The following is a 15,567-nucleotide window of genomic DNA, read 5'->3' on the forward strand; positions in this document are numbered from 1 at the left end:
CCCTTTTCTTTTCTTTTTTCCTTTCCTTTCCTTCCTTCCTTTTTCTCTCTCTTTCTTTTTTAAAAATACTATTATTAGGAGAGCAAATGGCAGGTGAACAGCACTGTCATCAATCTCCAGCTCAAGTGGGTGAAGGGTAGTCTTTGATCCTTAGCAGTGATTTGGCGGGGTTGGGGGGCAGGCTCTCGGTTCTTCAGGGTACTGATGACCACTGGCTTGGGCACCCGGACCCGGGAAATAAGGCCCAGCAGGGACCTTGCAGAGGGGCTCCTCCAAACTTCTAAGCAAAGAAACCACAGGGTTGGAGAACAAGTGCTGTGCTGGCCTTTTGAACCAGAGGGCTGCATACGCAGTTAAAAATGAATAAATAGGGATCCCTGGGTGGCACAGCGGTTTGGCGCCTGCCTTTGGCCCAGGGCGTGATCCTGGAGACTTGGGATCGAATCCCACGTTGGGCTCCCGGTGCATGGAGCCTGCTTCTCCCTCTGCCTGTGTCTCTGCCTCTCTCTCTCTCTCTCTGTGACTATCATAAATAAAAATATATATATATATATATAAATGAATAAATACCTACCTACATACATACACACACGCCTAAATGCCCATTTCTGCAAGCCCACGGGTGTGCGGGGAGCGCTCCCATGTCACTCTCCAAGCTGGCCGGTGGGGGCCCCAGGGCGTGGGGTGTTAAAATGTTCAGCTGAGTCATGGGGAGGGCTTGGGAATAAAAAGCAACAGTCCTCTTGGCACAGTGTCCAGCCACCGGGGCTCTGGAATAAAGGATCTGCTGGCTTGGTCATGCAGAGAGATGAGCCCTGGTCCCACCTGTCACCCATCGCCCCGCGGGGGCAGCAGGCAGGAAGGGAGCCAGGAGATAGGGGGCCGAGAAGGGGGTCCTTCCTCCACCCTGGGGGGCTGCGCGGACCGGGTTGGGAGCCGGGGCAAGCTCGGGCCAGCGTGCGGGGAAGGCCCGAGACCCTGGTAGACGTCAGGTCGGTTCAGGGGCTGCTCGGTGCGGGCGCAGTCAAATGCACAGGTAAGTTCATCAGGCACCTGCTCTGAATTGATCGCGGGGCTCCGGGGATGAGGATGGGCGCCCCAGAGACATGAGGCCCCCCTCCCAGGTTCCCCACAGTCTCTTTCTTTGCTAATTCTCTCCACTTAATCTAAGTGTGCCTGTTACAGGCCTGTTGACTTCCAGCTTTGCTTTTCCGAGCCTCACCTCAATAAACAAACAAATAATAAAAATTAAAAAAAAAAAATCACACCTCCCCGAGACTGGAGCCCCTTGCAAAGGCGCCAGCAGGAGAGGTGGCTCTCTATGGCCCACGTCAAACTGGCGAGAAATCAACCCTGGTGTTGAGAGACAGAGAAAGAGAGAGAGGGGGAGGGGGAGAGAGAGAGAGAGAGAGAGAGAGAGGGAGAGAGAGGGAGAGAGAGGGAAAATGCTAATTGTGCCAGGGACGCTGACAGACTTGACAGTGTCTTCATTGAGAACTTGCCATCTGAAGTTCTCCCGGGCTCCTTCAGACACCGGAGGAGAGGCAGGAGGGAACCTGACAGGAAGTGAGGATTCGAGACTTCAAATACAAACATTATGAAAAACAAGCAACATCTGCAAACAGTAAGTACTTATTTATATTTTATGGAGTGTGTGCCTGGGATTCTGACAGGTTTTTAAACAGAGACCATATTAGGCCCATTCAGAGTGGAGAATGTCCCTTTTAAAAATGCATTACCCCGCTGCTCGGGCAGGTCGGCGGCTCCGCAGGCCTCAGGTGAGCCCTGACCCCGCCCGACCTGGTCTAACAAAACACACATGCGGGTTTGCAATGGGACCGTTTACGGCTCCCCTCTCAAGGTCAGCGCAGGCGGGCGCTGGAGGGTTAGTATTCAGCAGGCTTCTCCCTCAGCTGACAGAGCCGCTTTGAACTTTTCCCTTTTGAACAAATAGGACGGGAAACCGCAAAGAAACAAGTGCTGGGAATCATAGAAGAGAGTGCGCGCCGCAAATAAATAAATAAGCCGCAAATAAATAAATAAGTGGCCAGCCGTGTCCCCGGCAAATGAAAGGCACCACTCCTGGATTTCCAGTGTCTCCCTGCATTTGGGGCAGATGAGAAACTTTAAAATAAAAACAACAGAATAAACCGGCTCTCTTTTTCTTCCCCCACTCCGAAGGACGAACCCTTTATTTTTGACAACAAATAAGAAAGCAGTTGGCAGGTATGGTGTGCTGTGCACCATGAAATATTTAGTAAGGCGGTAAGGACTCCCCGGACAGCTTAAGAAAACCACGATTATATTCAGAGAGAAAGCCATGAACAAACAGAGGGGGGGAATACAAAGAAAGATAAAGGAAGGCCTTTCATCAGGACTTCCTGTCCAATAATGCAGCCAGGCTTGATCCATATGTTTTGAGAAAAATCAAAGTGTCACAACTATCCAAAATGTCAATAGCTCCGGTAAGGAATATTGTCTAACATTTTCTATTACACCGTTCAAGAATTTGCCTCCCAGCACAATTTGGAAGAAAACACTCTTTTATTTCAAAAACACTCAAAGAAAAGAAAGGAGTTGGGGGGGGGGAGAAGGAAGCGAAACAAGGCGCATTTCAGTGCCGCGTGTAATACAATAATGCTCTGGGCTCCCAAACCAGCCTGAAAGCCGATCCTCTGATGAAAGTGAGTTCTCCTCCACACCTCTCCTCTGTTCTGTCCTTTCTTTGCAGACACTCTCGCAAAGGCACTTCCTGGACAGTTGGATGTAACCGAGCAATCTCTGTGCAGCAGGAAACCAGAGAAGGTGGACTTTCAGCAGCCCTCATATTTGGATAATCCCGCATAATGATTTCAGGGCTTCGTCTGGAAAGCTCCACTGGCTCCCCTCCACGCTAGGCGCCTGGCCCTGCTGGTTGACCCCCGTTAAGGGAGGGGAGAGAGAGAGAGAGAGAGAGAGAGAGAGAGAGAGAGATCCTGGTGTGTAAACAAACAATTTATTGCTGCTTCTGCGAAATGTAAACAAAGTCCACACCCCTTGCCCCGGGATCAGTGGGCCTGGCCGAGTCTAGTTTGACAGCACAAGCGTCCTGCGCCTCCGAGTCGCCTCCTCAACATCCTGGAAACTCTAGAGGGAGAAATCCTGCACGAGTGGCTGCTGTCTGCGCCTCGTGGAATCTTAGAAACAGGCCTCCGACAATCAATATTACTGACAAATTAATCTCTGCGAATAAACTGTTGTTAGCTTCCAGGCTGTCCCGGTGCCCGACATAATTGTTTCAGTGAAGTTGAGGCCTGCGTGCCCGTTTGTTGGTATTTTTCCTGGTCGGCTACCTGTGGGTAGCCCTCCGACCGGCCCGAGGGCTTTGGTCTCATCAGATGAAATCCTCCAGCGGCCCTGGCCTTGCTGCTGTCCTTCCGTCTCTGCTAGGCCTTTTTCTCTGCTTCCCGACACATTCTGGCCAAATGCTGAGAAGATGCCCTTCACCCACCTCGCGGGAGGGACAGGGCAAGGGGGTGGGGCGGGCCGTAGTTGTCTACATTTCTGCCCAAACTCAGAACTTACCAGAAGCAGTTTGCAAGCACGAAGTGAGTCAGGCACTCCATGGCAGGGTTCCAAATTCTCCTTTAAAAAAAAAAAAAAAAAAAGATTTTATTTATTTATTTGACAGAGGCAGAGTATAAGCAGGAGGAGTGGCAGGCAGAGGGGAAGGGGAGAAGCAGACTCCCCACCGAGCAGGGAGTCAGACACAGGGCTCGGTCCCAGAGCCCTGGGATCATGACCGGAGTCAAAGGCAGACACCCAACCGACTGAGCCACCCAGCCGACTCCCCTATTTTTTTTTTCTTAAGGAATGGAAAGGGCACACGATACCTCTGTGACTTCAGGATTTCTAAATGTGTGTGCAGTGGTGGTGGTGGGGGATTCCTATCCAGAGCTAAAATTCACCCAGTCTGCATCAGTATTAAACATTGGGATGCCCTGTATCACCTGCTACATAGCCCTTCTCCCCAGTCCCTCTGTGGCTTGTCACCCTGGCTTTCGCAGAACGCTCTACTTCCCTTAATTCAGCACCTAAAGGGTTAACGTCTGGCAGAGCAGAAGGAGCTCCAGGACACCCCTGCCCAGGACCCATTGGTGAGGGCCGCTGCCCACTGTTGTGTGGTATCTTGGTATAACCCTGCCTCAGTTCCCCACATTCATTGCCAAGCCTGAGGTCATGCGGCCTTGCCCTTGGGGGAGTTCCTCAGGAGAGCTTTTCCTGAGCCCTCCCCTCCTTGGGACCCAGTTTCCCACGGACCTCAGTCTCCACCCAAGACATGGAGGGATGCTGTGGACACCCAGGAACAGCAGAGCAAACAGGCGAAACTCAAACGCCTCTTGCCCGAGCCACAAACAGTCAACAGCAGCAGAAATCAACAGTCACAAGGGTATAATTGTCATTAGTATGTAAATTCTAAAAGCTCAGTCAAAAATATCAATACCTCCCACTTAATTTATTACTATATAAAGATGGATGGTAGTGGAGCAGAGCATTGATTTTCAGAGCCCTTAAAAAAAAAGGCGGGGAAGAAAATCGTCAAAGACAACTTAACACAAAATGCTGTGTCTCAAAATTAATCATCGCGCCTTTTTAAAACACACACGCACACTTACAAAAAAAAAAAAAAACAACAACACTGTACCGACAGCGCGTGTGGTTCAATCTTCCTTGATTGGCTTTTCTGAAAATGAAGAAATGGAAGAGGCCATTTCTGCAAAGAGCCCTCTCAGAATGGATTAGATGTAAAGACGGGTTAGCATTTTTACTGTATCGACAGCCGACCATTAGGCCCGCGCGCTCCAGCCCCGCCGCCCAGAGCAAATCGAACAGGACAGAACAGAAGGGTTGCGGGCCGGGCGGGGGCAGGACGACCGCGGCTGCTCCTGCGGCCCAGGCTGTCACGCTCCCGCTCCCGCCGCCTGTAATTACGCCACCGCCTTCCTATTTACCAGAAAGTGTTCCTAGGAATAGTCATGACCGCTAAATAAAGAAATAAATTCATCATCAGCTTTAAAACTGTGCCGAGGAGCCCCGAACCCCGGGGACTGTGCCTGTGTCTGAAATGATGCCGAGATCAGAGCAGAGTCGTCCCCTGTGCTGGGGACGGATGGGTCACTTCTCTGCCTCTGACATTTTGAGATGTTTGCATTTATACGGAGGGGGAAGGGGGGGCGGGGAGGGAAGGAGAAGAGGGAGAGAAGACAATAAAGATGTTGAGGCGGGAGATTTTGGAAGTGGATCCCCAGGCCGCTGGTTTTGTCCTGTCCTTTCGGCAGCGGGACTCTGCACTGGGAACCTTCTCCTGACGACAGCGACCGAAGCCTTCTCTCAGCCCGGCCGGCCGGCGTCGTGTCTCTAAGTCTCCCGGAGAGATTTCCAGGAGAACAGGCGAGCCCACGGCTTAGGGTACTAAGGATGTTGTCTGTCTCCTATTTCCCGAATGCCCAGGACCGTCTCTCACGCTCCTCAACGAACCCTGCAAACTACAGATTATTATCTTGGGCTTTATTACGGCATCTGCAAAAACTTCTTTTTTTTTTCATAGGGTTGCTCCACTAATAATCAGGCTACGAGCCAAGGGCAGTGCCTCACATTGCTCAGCCTCGAATTGGGCACCTTGTTGAGGAGCATTTTATCCGAGGGAACCCCAGTCCCCGATACAGGCTGTTTATCAGGGTCCATGCTACCAGGCTGATATTTCTAATTTATCGAGATGCTTCAGAGGTATTCAGCAGGAATCCAGTTCTCCTCCTCACTCCGCTTGTGAAGTGGAACTGCGGTTTGAAAGGAACATCAACTTGCTAGCTGTCTTCCTGCTGTAATTGGGTTTAATTCATTATCTTTCATTTCAATAAAATCACAGAAAAACACAGGGATATAAATGTGTAGGCTAATTGCTTATGGAAATTCCGGGGCCGTACTTGGTATAAATTTACCTCTTGCACCAGGAAGACACAGTTGTGTCATTATCGTGGAATTTTACAACAATATGTAATTATAGAGAGAAGCAGGTGTAATTAGCAAGTCTTCCCACAAAGCAGGTAGCATTCTTGGTTAAATATTTACAGCTGCGCCAACAGCCAGTAATAATGAGAGTTTTCTCAGACGCACGTTACAGAGCATCCAACAAATATTATGAAAAGTGGTCATTATCAGCCCGGCAAGCACTGCTTTGCCTTCTCGTTTGCCAGAAATGCTTCTGTGTGGTTGCTGGACGGGAATCCGGGCTGGGTCGGCTGCGCGGTTTCAATGGTGATGAAGACAAGTAACTAAGATCTCTTCCCTTGTTGCTGCCGAGAGGAGCAATTAAAGCTGCATATTTAGAGATGACATCAGCCAGGAGTCCTGCACAGAGAGAGAATGCCTGGCTCTTCTCCCCTTCCTTCTTCCCTCGTCCCCTTTTCTGTCCAAAGCAAACCCACGGGAAACTGCAAAGGTGCAAAGAGTCTGCAGGCTTGCACACTCCAAACCGCTGGCCAGGGGTCAGGCTGACCTGCAGCTGGGGCACAAAATAAAATCAACGCCACCCACCCTGCGCAAACACCCTCTGTGGCTCTTTATTAGCAAATGATACGAACTTTGACCCAACCCAAACAACCTTTAATATTTTCCCCCCAAATATTTAAAAAAAAATTCATTCTGGGGCTCGAGAGGAGTCAGGGAGTCTGCGAGCCGTAATTTGACATCTGAATTATTCTGAGGCTAATATGGAAAGCTATTCACAAGCTTATTTGGAGACGTGTCAATCAAGATAGCACTTGTGCAGGGAAGATGGACCCGGGCTTAGGACTGCAGATAGCTTTCAGGGAACCACAAAATAAAAGGAAGCCAAGCTCTGATGATTATGTTACGTCTTCATTCTTGACGATGACATGGTTTTTTTCTTCTTCTTCTTTTTTTTTTTTTTCTTGGTAGAGAGTACAAACGTAGGAGAGCAGTGTCCCCGGGATGTGCCTTTCTCCACACCTGTAAAAACATTTTAACGTTTATTAATGATGATAACCATAAACAACAAACATGGTGTCGGAACTCGCCTCTGTTAATTTCAAGGCGCTGATTAAGATTTTAAGCAACGCTTCTAAATTAGACTGTCAGGCTGCTGTCTCCGACGCAGGGTTGTTTGAGCAAGCAGCCTTTCTGAGTTGATTGTGAGCCGGGCTAGCAACGTTCAATGTTCTTTCATTCATTTTCCATGAGATGGGGGTGATTCAATTAGCCCTGATTGTCCATGAGATGTGGCCCAAAATAAAACGGCTGGGCTCTGACATCCTCCTCCCGAGGTATTTCCCAGCTGACAAGTAACAATGTTAATTACCCATTGTTATGATCTGAAAGACACCAGAATTTTAATTATGTAAATTTGAAGCCATTTTGTTCATAAGACCAAAAAAATAAGCAGACAGTGTTTTTCATAGAGGGAACTGTAATCCCTGTTTGGAATCTCCACAAACTTAGCTGCAGTGTGTGTGTGATGTGTCAGAGAAGAGTCCACTCCATCCATGCCTGAGCACCTGGGGATGACTTCTTCCTCTAGAGACAAAGAATAGGGCATTGTCTTTGACATTCTGTTTCTCCTGGCATCATTCTTGGGAGGCTCTGACAGCCCGTTTGTGGGGCCATGTCTGCTAACATAGAGGGTGTCTATAATGGATGGCTTTGCAAAACGTAGGAAACCCTTCCAATCTCAATACCTGTGAGGCCCCGACCATTGCCCAACAGAAATTACACCAGACACCTTCAACAGGTCCCCCCGTCCCCGGGTACGTTGGAAACATTTTTTTTTTTTTTTTTGCTAACCACCAAAACCCCAGTTAGAAAAATTCTGCTGGCTGGAAAAAAAATAGAATCATAGTCTCTTTGGAGCAATGGAGAATTCAGGAACCTTCTCAGTTCCCCAGAAAACACTTTATTCCAGAATGATGTGCTCCATGACTGTTGCTTTCCTCTAATCATCATACCCTGCATCCCTAGGAATCTATCAAATGTCCAGGAGGTATGTGGTACCCAAGAAAAACATGTTGGGTATTCCTGGTGGTCAAGCTGTACCTGATGTCAAGCTGAGACACTCCAATCTTCCCGGGGTTACGTGGTGGTATATCTCTGTGCCTTGAGAAAACTAATGGGGTAGAGAGAAATCATGTAACTCATCTAGAAAAGAATATAAAATTTTATTATTATATTAAAATGAACAGTGATAAATTATGGACTAGAATTTAAATTTATTGATTTTTAAAGATGAACAGGAGACATTTGAACATTTGAAAGAAAATGTTTCCCTGGAGTCGATTGCCTGGAGTGTGATTGTCCCCATCACACCCTGAACCCTGAGAGGCTGAGTGAAGGGTGGTCCGAGTTTAACCCCCTCTGCTGGGTAATATCAGCGAGAGAGTTTGGAAGGTCTGGTATGTCTTGGCCCACAAAGAGATTCCAATCTGGTGCCTTTTCCTCTGCTTCCTGGTGTGATTAAAAAGATGAACCAAACCGTGTCCCAGAGGACCTGGTCCTACCAATGGCATACTCTTTAATACAAAGGACCAGAATGAGAAGAGAAAGCTGGGGAGAGCAGGGGTAGGGAGGGAAGGGGTAGGAGAAGGTGTGCTTCACTAAAAGGTGCTTTTCACATCAAGAGCCTGGAATACAAGTAGCTGGACTTAAAAAATATATATATTTTATTTATTTATTCACGAGAGACACAGAGACAGAGACAGAGGCAGAGGGAGAAGCAGGCTTCTCGCAGGGAGCCTGATATGGGACTCGATTCCAGGACCCTGGGATCAAGACCTGAGCCGAAGGCAGATGCTCAACACTGAGCCACCCAGGTGCCCCATAGCTGGACTTTATCTGCAAGGTAAGGAAACAGAGACCTCACCCTAAAACTTATCCTGCTTTCAGTAGGATTTTGGCAGAGTAGACTAGATAAAAACCTAAGAATAGCTTATAAGCAAGCTGGCCACAAGATGATAAAGGAAAGGAAGTAAAGTAACTGCCACTAATTGAGCACTTATTAGGTGCCAATTTATTATCTTCTCAGTCGTGGTCACACGCCCATTTTCCAGAGTGAGAAACCAAGGCTTGGGGAGACTGAGCCTCTTGCCCAAGGGACATACCCAACAAGTGATGGAGCCTGTGATCTCCACTGGCCACACTGCAATACTGTATTCCGGGTGCTTGAAATTTGGGGTGTCCGTAGATCTGGCTTGGGGAAGAAGAATCAAAATGGAAAAGGTCTCAACTAGAAAGATACAATGTAACTATTCCCGGGGGGTGACTTCACAGCCTCCTACCTGGGCCGGCTGTGCCTGTTGCCCTGTCTCCCTTCTCAGCTGCTGAGAAGCTCCCACCTCACGGATCCCTCCTTCCTCATCTACTCGCTCTTCCTGAAATGTCAGACTTCCTCCAGGTTCCATCCAAGACTGTCTCCTCTTCTCCCTCTGCCTCGTCTCTTTCTCCACCTCAGCGCTGCTGAGGGCATTCCAGGCTGGGTAGGCTTTGCTGTGGGGGCCCGTCCTCTGCATTGCAGGATGTTAAGCAGCATCCTTGGCTTCGACCCCCTAGACGTGGGCAGTAGTCCCCAGGCCCCCGGATTGTGACGACGGAGAATGTATTCCAGCCGTTGCCAAATGGCCCTTGGGGGCAAAGTCGCCCCTGGTTGTGAACCACTGCTCTAGATGATTTTACCCATTTCTATGTGTTTAATTACCAACCAGGCATTCAGAGCCTGACCATCTCCCAGAGGGGCTTGTCCAGTCCAGCCCTCTCTCCCAAGCCTGGACTTACTTACTGTCACTTAAAATCAGACCTCGTCTAGCAAGCGCCACCAGCTCCACATACTCCAGACTGAACCTGTCATCTCCCCCGCTGATGCCCAAAGCTTCCCCTCCTTTAGGTTTCCCATCTCAGAAACAGCATCAGAAAACTGGGAGTCACCCCTTATCTGCACCTCTCACCCCGTGCGCCCACAGGTGCACCTGCGCACATCCATGCCCCCAATCCATTACTATGTCCTGCTGGTTCTGGCTTCTAACCCACCACTTCCCATTTCCAGTGCCATCACCACCCCCCCTTCAAAACACCAGCATCTCCTGCTAGAACAGGTGCGCTAGGCAATGGGCTGTCCTCCTCGGCCCTGCCCTCCCAGTCCACGTGTACACATCATCCACCAGGGACTATTTGTAAAGATCTGATTGTGGTCACTGCTCCACTTCCTTATGACCCTTGGGTGGTTTCCCGTTGCTCTCAGAAGGAAGCCCAAATGCCCAGCATGGCTGCAGGCTGGCCTTGCCCACCCTGCCAGACTCACCACAAGCCACTCTCCTGGGACTTAGGGCAATTGAGCAGGTGTCCAGCCAGCCAGCCAGGAACATGGCTGAAGTCCAGCCCCACCAGCATCACCACCAGTTAACTGACCCCCATTCATCCTTGAGGACACCACCTAATTTACCCTGACTTGTGTCCCTCAGCCATGCTCCCTGGGTGTCAGGATCCTCCCCGCCTCCCTTACCACCACTGTCACTTATTGAATTGTGGATCTCCTCCAGGCACTGAGCTCTGTGAGGACTAAGACCATGATTGCTTCCTACACGTCATCTACACCTCCATGAGCTGTTCAGTACTATAGCCACGGTGCCTACTGGGCAAGTGTGACACAAGAATAAACACTGGATTTCAAAGATGTAGAACAACCAAAAAATAATGTAAAATGTTCCTGGATATTTCAGTTATATTGGGTTAAATGATTTATTAAGTATAGCACCTGCTCTGTTTACCTTTTAAAAGGTGGCTACTAGGGGCATCTGGGTGGCTCGGTTGGTTAAGTGTTTGTCTTCAGCTCAGGTCATGATCCCAGGGTCCTGGGATCGAGCCTCTCTTTTGGTTCCCTGCTCAGTGGGAAGTCTGCTTCTCCCTCTCCCTCTGCTCCTGCCCCCAATCGTGTGCCCTCTCTGTCTTTTGGTCTCTCTCAAATAAATAAATAAATAACATTTTTAAAAATAAATAAATAAAATGTGGCTACTAGAAAATTTAAAACTACTCATGTGGCCCACATTATGTTTCTGCTGAACAGTATTGGTCTAGACTCAGTGTAATGTCTGGTATGTAATAGCGGTTTGTTTTTAATATACATTAATAAATAGAATGAGCAATCCCATCATCCACATTAATGATCTAAAATCCAAATCAGATCTTGTTGCTTTGTTACTTAAAATCCTTCCGGAGCTTCAGGAAGGAATTCAAGCTCCTCCCCATGGCGGGCAAGGTCCTTCCAGACCCCTGGATCCTGACGGGGACTCGAGCCTGAAGTCTTTGCAGGTGCTATTCCTTCTGCCTGGGTCCACCCTTCCATGCCTCCTCTGCCCAGCTGTTTCGGACCTCTCTTTAAGTCCCTCTCTGGAAAGTCCTCCTGAGTCCCATGGGACGGTGTAGGGAGCCCCACTGTATTGGAAGTCATTCATTCAGTCAGCCATTCATTTGCTTACTCCATTAGCTCCTGGGGGTGCAACAGGGAGCCAAGTCAGAGATGCTGTCTGTCTTCAGGGAGCCTACAGACCTGCTGCTCTCTCACCAGAGTCTGGGTTCCTGACAAGCACCACATCTTCCATCTCTGAAGCCTGGGGTACAGAACATGCTCTGTAAGTGTGGTTATAGATAACACAATATTGTCTACCCCAATGCCACGGGTCTCACGCTAACGCACTCGCCAGTGGGTGTGTTCCCACACCAGCCTCAGCCTGGGGTGTGGGCCTCACCTTCTCCCTTCCTGACTATCCCTGGGGGGATGGGCTGGCTCAGCCATGCAGTTACCAGTTAGGCCAGGCATTTGCTCAGGGATTACTGGGCCCCTTCCAGAAGAGGATTACCTTGTGTCCAAACCCACTGGGCGTGGGAACAGCCTTCCAAATATTTGCTGAGAGTTTCTGACCTTTACCTTCTGTCCCACGGCCCCCCAGGGCTGGGATGTGAGCGATGCTACAGCAGGTGATTGGCAGCTCAGAGCTCCTCCCCTCTCCCTTCCTCCCTCCACCCCCAGAGGAGCCTCTGGTATTCAGTCCCAGCCTGGCTGGAAGGGCAGTGCCTCTGCTTAGTCACTCTTAATATTACACAGGGAATGCACGATGCTCTCCGTGTTGACTCTGCTAAGACCATTAATGCCCTTGGTGGCATCACTTTAATTTGCACTCTTGAAGGAAGGCAAACTGCTGTCCTTGGAGCCTGGGAGGATATTGCTTATATTAAAGATGAAGACGGAGTGGGGAAACCAGCTCTGACCCTCAGCAGTGGATAGGAGGATGTTGAGGGAGGGCCTGTGGCTTCTGGAAATTCAAATCCTGCCACCCCCACCCCTGGATGAGCCACTTCACCAGTCCAAAAGATATTGCCAGAGGTTCTCAGCAATGTTGGGGTTCTCCCTGCAGGCGAAGCCCAGGGGACTGAGCATCAAGGTCATTGCTGATCAAGGGGCAAGAACAGAAGAGGAAGAGCCTGGGCAGACACGCCCTCCCATCCAGGCTGCTGATGAGGGCAGGGGTAGAGCAGAAAAGGAGAGAGCCTGCCCTGCTGTGGAGGGACTTCCAGGAAGAAGATACTAGAGCTCCTGAAAGCAGCCATAGGAGCCATGGTGTGCTGGGAGCAGGGTTGCCCAATAAAATATAGGATGCCCAGTTAAATTTGGATTTCAGAAAAATCCTCGTTTCTTTAACAACTTTATTGAGTCGTCTTTGATACATAAAAATTGTATATATTTAAGATATGCAACTTGATGTTTTGATAGATGTATATACTGTGAAAAGAGCATCACAATCAAGCTGTCGCTTCTGCGTTACCATGGGCGGGTGTGTGCCGAGATTTAAATCAAAATCTACCCTCTTCGTAAATTGCAAGTATACAATATAGCGTTGTCGACCATCGTTACCATGCTGTACTTGAGGCCCCTAGAACCCACTCGTCTTGCACTACTGGAGCTCTGTACCCTTCGGCCCAAAGAAAATGTGGTATATGTTTATAATGGAATATTATTTGGCCTTTAAAAATTAAGAACAACCCTGCCATTTGCAACAACACAGGTGAACCCGGAGGACATTCTGCTGAGGGAAATAAGCCTGATGCAGAAAGACAAATATTGCATGATCTCACTTATATGTGGAACTTAAAATCGTAAAACTCATAGAATGGTGGTTGCCAGGAATGGGGGGAAGGGGTCGGAAGGGAAAATGAGGAGGTATTGATCGCAGGACACAGGAGTTTTTTATTATGGTAAAATACAGGAAACATAAAAATTACCATTTTAACCATGTTCCAGTGTCTATATATGACCCAGTGGCGTTATTGTGCCACCATCACCACCTTTTAGTTTCAGAACTTTGTCATTTTCCCAAACAGTAACCCATGAAACACTCACTCCAGGGGCCCCTGCCCCTTGGTTCCCCTATTCCAGACCTTTTGCATGAATGGAGTCATACAGCATGTGGTCTTTTGCGTCTGGCTCCTTATTACCTGGCATAATATTTTCGAGTCTCAGCCAGCCTGTAGCATGAGCCGGTCGTCGTTCGTTGTACGGAGAGATCACGTTTTCCTTGCCCATCACTCACCGATGGACACGTGAGTTGTTTTTACCTCGTGGCTCCTGTGAATGGAGCTGCTAGGAGCATTCGTGTAGAGGTTTTGATCGCACACCTGCTTCCGATAGTTCGGAGTCTATACCTCCGAAGTATGATAATGGGGAATTGCTGGGTCACATGTTGAGGAGCTGCCAGCAGCTCCTACTGGGTTGGCATCACTTGACATTCCCACCAGCCACGTCTCAGCGTACCAACAACTCCGTGGGATATAGCCGGATAGAGAGAGGGCTAAAGGGACAAATGCAGAACACACAGGGCAGAAAGTGAAGTCGGTGTGATTTGCTGCTGGCTGACTACGGGGAGCGGAAGACAAAGAAGTGTCAGGATGATGCCTGGGTTTCGGGGGGAGAGTGGTAGCTCTCACTGGGGTGGACATACCAAAGAGGACCCGGGTGCGTGGGTGGGGGGTCGAGCAGGGGCTCAGCTGGGGACACGTTCACATTCTCAGAGTGCCCACCCTGTTCCAAACCCTGTTTCCCAAGGCTTGCCTCCATGAGCGTATTCAATCCTCACCTAACCTTCCAAGGGGAGCTCACAGAGGGTTGGTAACTTTGCTGAGGTCACAGAGCTGGAGAAGTGGAGTGGCCCAGACTTGAGGACAGGTATCTCAGACACAAGGGCTGTGATGCCACGCTGCCCTCTCAGCAACCATGCCTCGTAGGAAACCCTGATGTGTCTACACCCCAGATGGGTGTTCTGTGCAATTATCGTGTACCCTAAGCGAGACATTTGTTTTTGTTGTTTATACACTCCTGAATTATCTCAAGATTTATGAAAACAAAAAATGTGTTTTATTTTTATAATTAGAAAGAGGATAGACCTTAAAAAAAAAAAAATCCAGCCAAACAGATGAAGTTGCAGGGAAGGCCAGAGGCCAACGGGCTTCTGTGGGATGAAAGACCTCCAAATAGGTGTCCTCGGCCTAGAAAAAGAAAGTCTAAGGACAGACAGGATCAAAGACCGAGACATTCAAAAACATGTGGCTGGGTGAATACCAAGTACCCTGGCTCCCCAGGACCACTGGAGGGGCTGGGCTCCCCTCGAGGCCGGGAAGAGGCTGTGTGCAGGCACATACAGGCAAGCACTACCCACATACGAGGGCCCGGCAGTTTTGCCACATTCCCCCCAAAACTATGTGTCTCTGCTACACTATAAAGGGGGAGATTGTAAATGGAGCCGTGGTTCTGAGGTAACTCCAGGGGTACCTGCGAAGTACAAGCTGGTGTGTCCTGCTTCCCGACCCGGCAGGTGGGGCCTCTGCTGACGGAGGGGCCCAGGCTCTTGCGGTGGCCCCACAGCGGGGTGAGGAATGCTTCGCAGACAACCCCCCATCGCAGCAGCCCCCCACTCTTCAGCTTGTGCAGCTGACAGTTCCTCAGGGTGGCATAAAGTGCCGCCAGACCCAGCTTCACCTCCCGGCACCTCACCCCCACCCCGAGGCTGGCTTCCCTGAGCCCCCTTAGAGAGACGGTCCCCCCCTCCCACCCGGAGAAGGCGACAGGTCTCGCACGGGAGAGAGCACCAAGCTGAGTTCTCTGAGAAAAGACTGGTCCAAAGCAGAAAAAACAAAAAAACAAAAAACAAAACAAAAAAAAAACCCTTCCCTTCACAAGATAACAGATAGACCACCAGGGCTCCCTGAGTCCAGAGTGGTGGTGGCCAAAAATATATATAAACGGGCACAAGGAGAATGTGGGCATAATTCCAAGCGTCAGAGGCATGAGGGCTTCCAGTGAATCTGGCTCTGCCCACCCTGGAAGTCGCCTCAGAGCTGCCACCTCGCCCTTGGCACACCCTTCGGGTTACTGGACGTTAGCCCTGAGTCTACGGGATCCTCTCCTTCAAATAACTTCAAGGATCAAGGAAGTCCTCGCATCCCCAAGCCTAGCACTTGACACCGCAAACATTTATC

General features: G+C 49.5%; 1 protein-coding gene and 2 long non-coding RNA genes across 8 annotated transcripts in view; 2 read left to right on the top strand and 1 right to left on the bottom strand.

Annotated features, from left to right (window-relative positions):
- Positions 1-734: 734 nt before the first annotated feature.
- On the top strand, positions 735-3,249 carry LOC102155604. 2 transcript variants are annotated; one of them, XR_005355779.1, is made up of 3 exons: positions 735-1,036; positions 1,474-1,624; positions 2,732-3,249. It is a non-coding gene; the product is annotated as an uncharacterized LOC102155604 (long non-coding RNA). The 2 variants fall into 2 exon arrangements; XR_005355778.1 differs by lacking the exon at positions 735-1,036 and having other exon boundaries at positions 1,403-1,624.
- FTO (FTO alpha-ketoglutarate dependent dioxygenase) overlaps positions 2,838-15,567 on the bottom strand; it is a 428,690-nt gene continuing 415,960 nt past the window's right edge. Inside the window, exons 9-10 of one of the 2 annotated variants that reach the window (XM_038531033.1) lie at positions 3,565-3,624; positions 2,838-2,907 (exon numbers count right to left, since the gene is read on the bottom strand). In XM_038531033.1, coding sequence (XP_038386961.1) covers positions 2,853-2,907; positions 3,565-3,624 — 115 coding nt within the window. In that variant the 3' untranslated portion in view covers positions 2,838-2,852. Of the gene's footprint in view, positions 2,911-3,564; positions 3,625-15,567 lie in introns of both variants that reach the window. The other variant, XM_038531032.1, reaches the window with a different exon arrangement.
- LOC111092815 lies at positions 7,516-13,279 on the top strand. 4 transcript variants are annotated; one of them, XR_005355781.1, is made up of 4 exons: positions 7,516-8,035; positions 8,807-8,890; positions 11,525-11,669; positions 12,453-12,680. It is a non-coding gene; the product is annotated as an uncharacterized LOC111092815 (long non-coding RNA). The 4 variants fall into 4 exon arrangements; XR_005355780.1 differs by lacking the exon at positions 12,453-12,680 and adding an exon at positions 12,809-13,279 and having other exon boundaries at positions 7,520-8,035; XR_005355782.1 differs by lacking the exon at positions 12,453-12,680 and adding an exon at positions 12,809-13,279 and having other exon boundaries at positions 7,521-7,802.

Source organism: Canis lupus, chromosome 2 (genome assembly GCF_011100685.1).
Source record: "Canis lupus familiaris isolate Mischka breed German Shepherd chromosome 2, alternate assembly UU_Cfam_GSD_1.0, whole genome shotgun sequence".
In the NCBI taxonomy this organism is placed as follows: domain Eukaryota; kingdom Metazoa; phylum Chordata; class Mammalia; order Carnivora; family Canidae; genus Canis; species Canis lupus.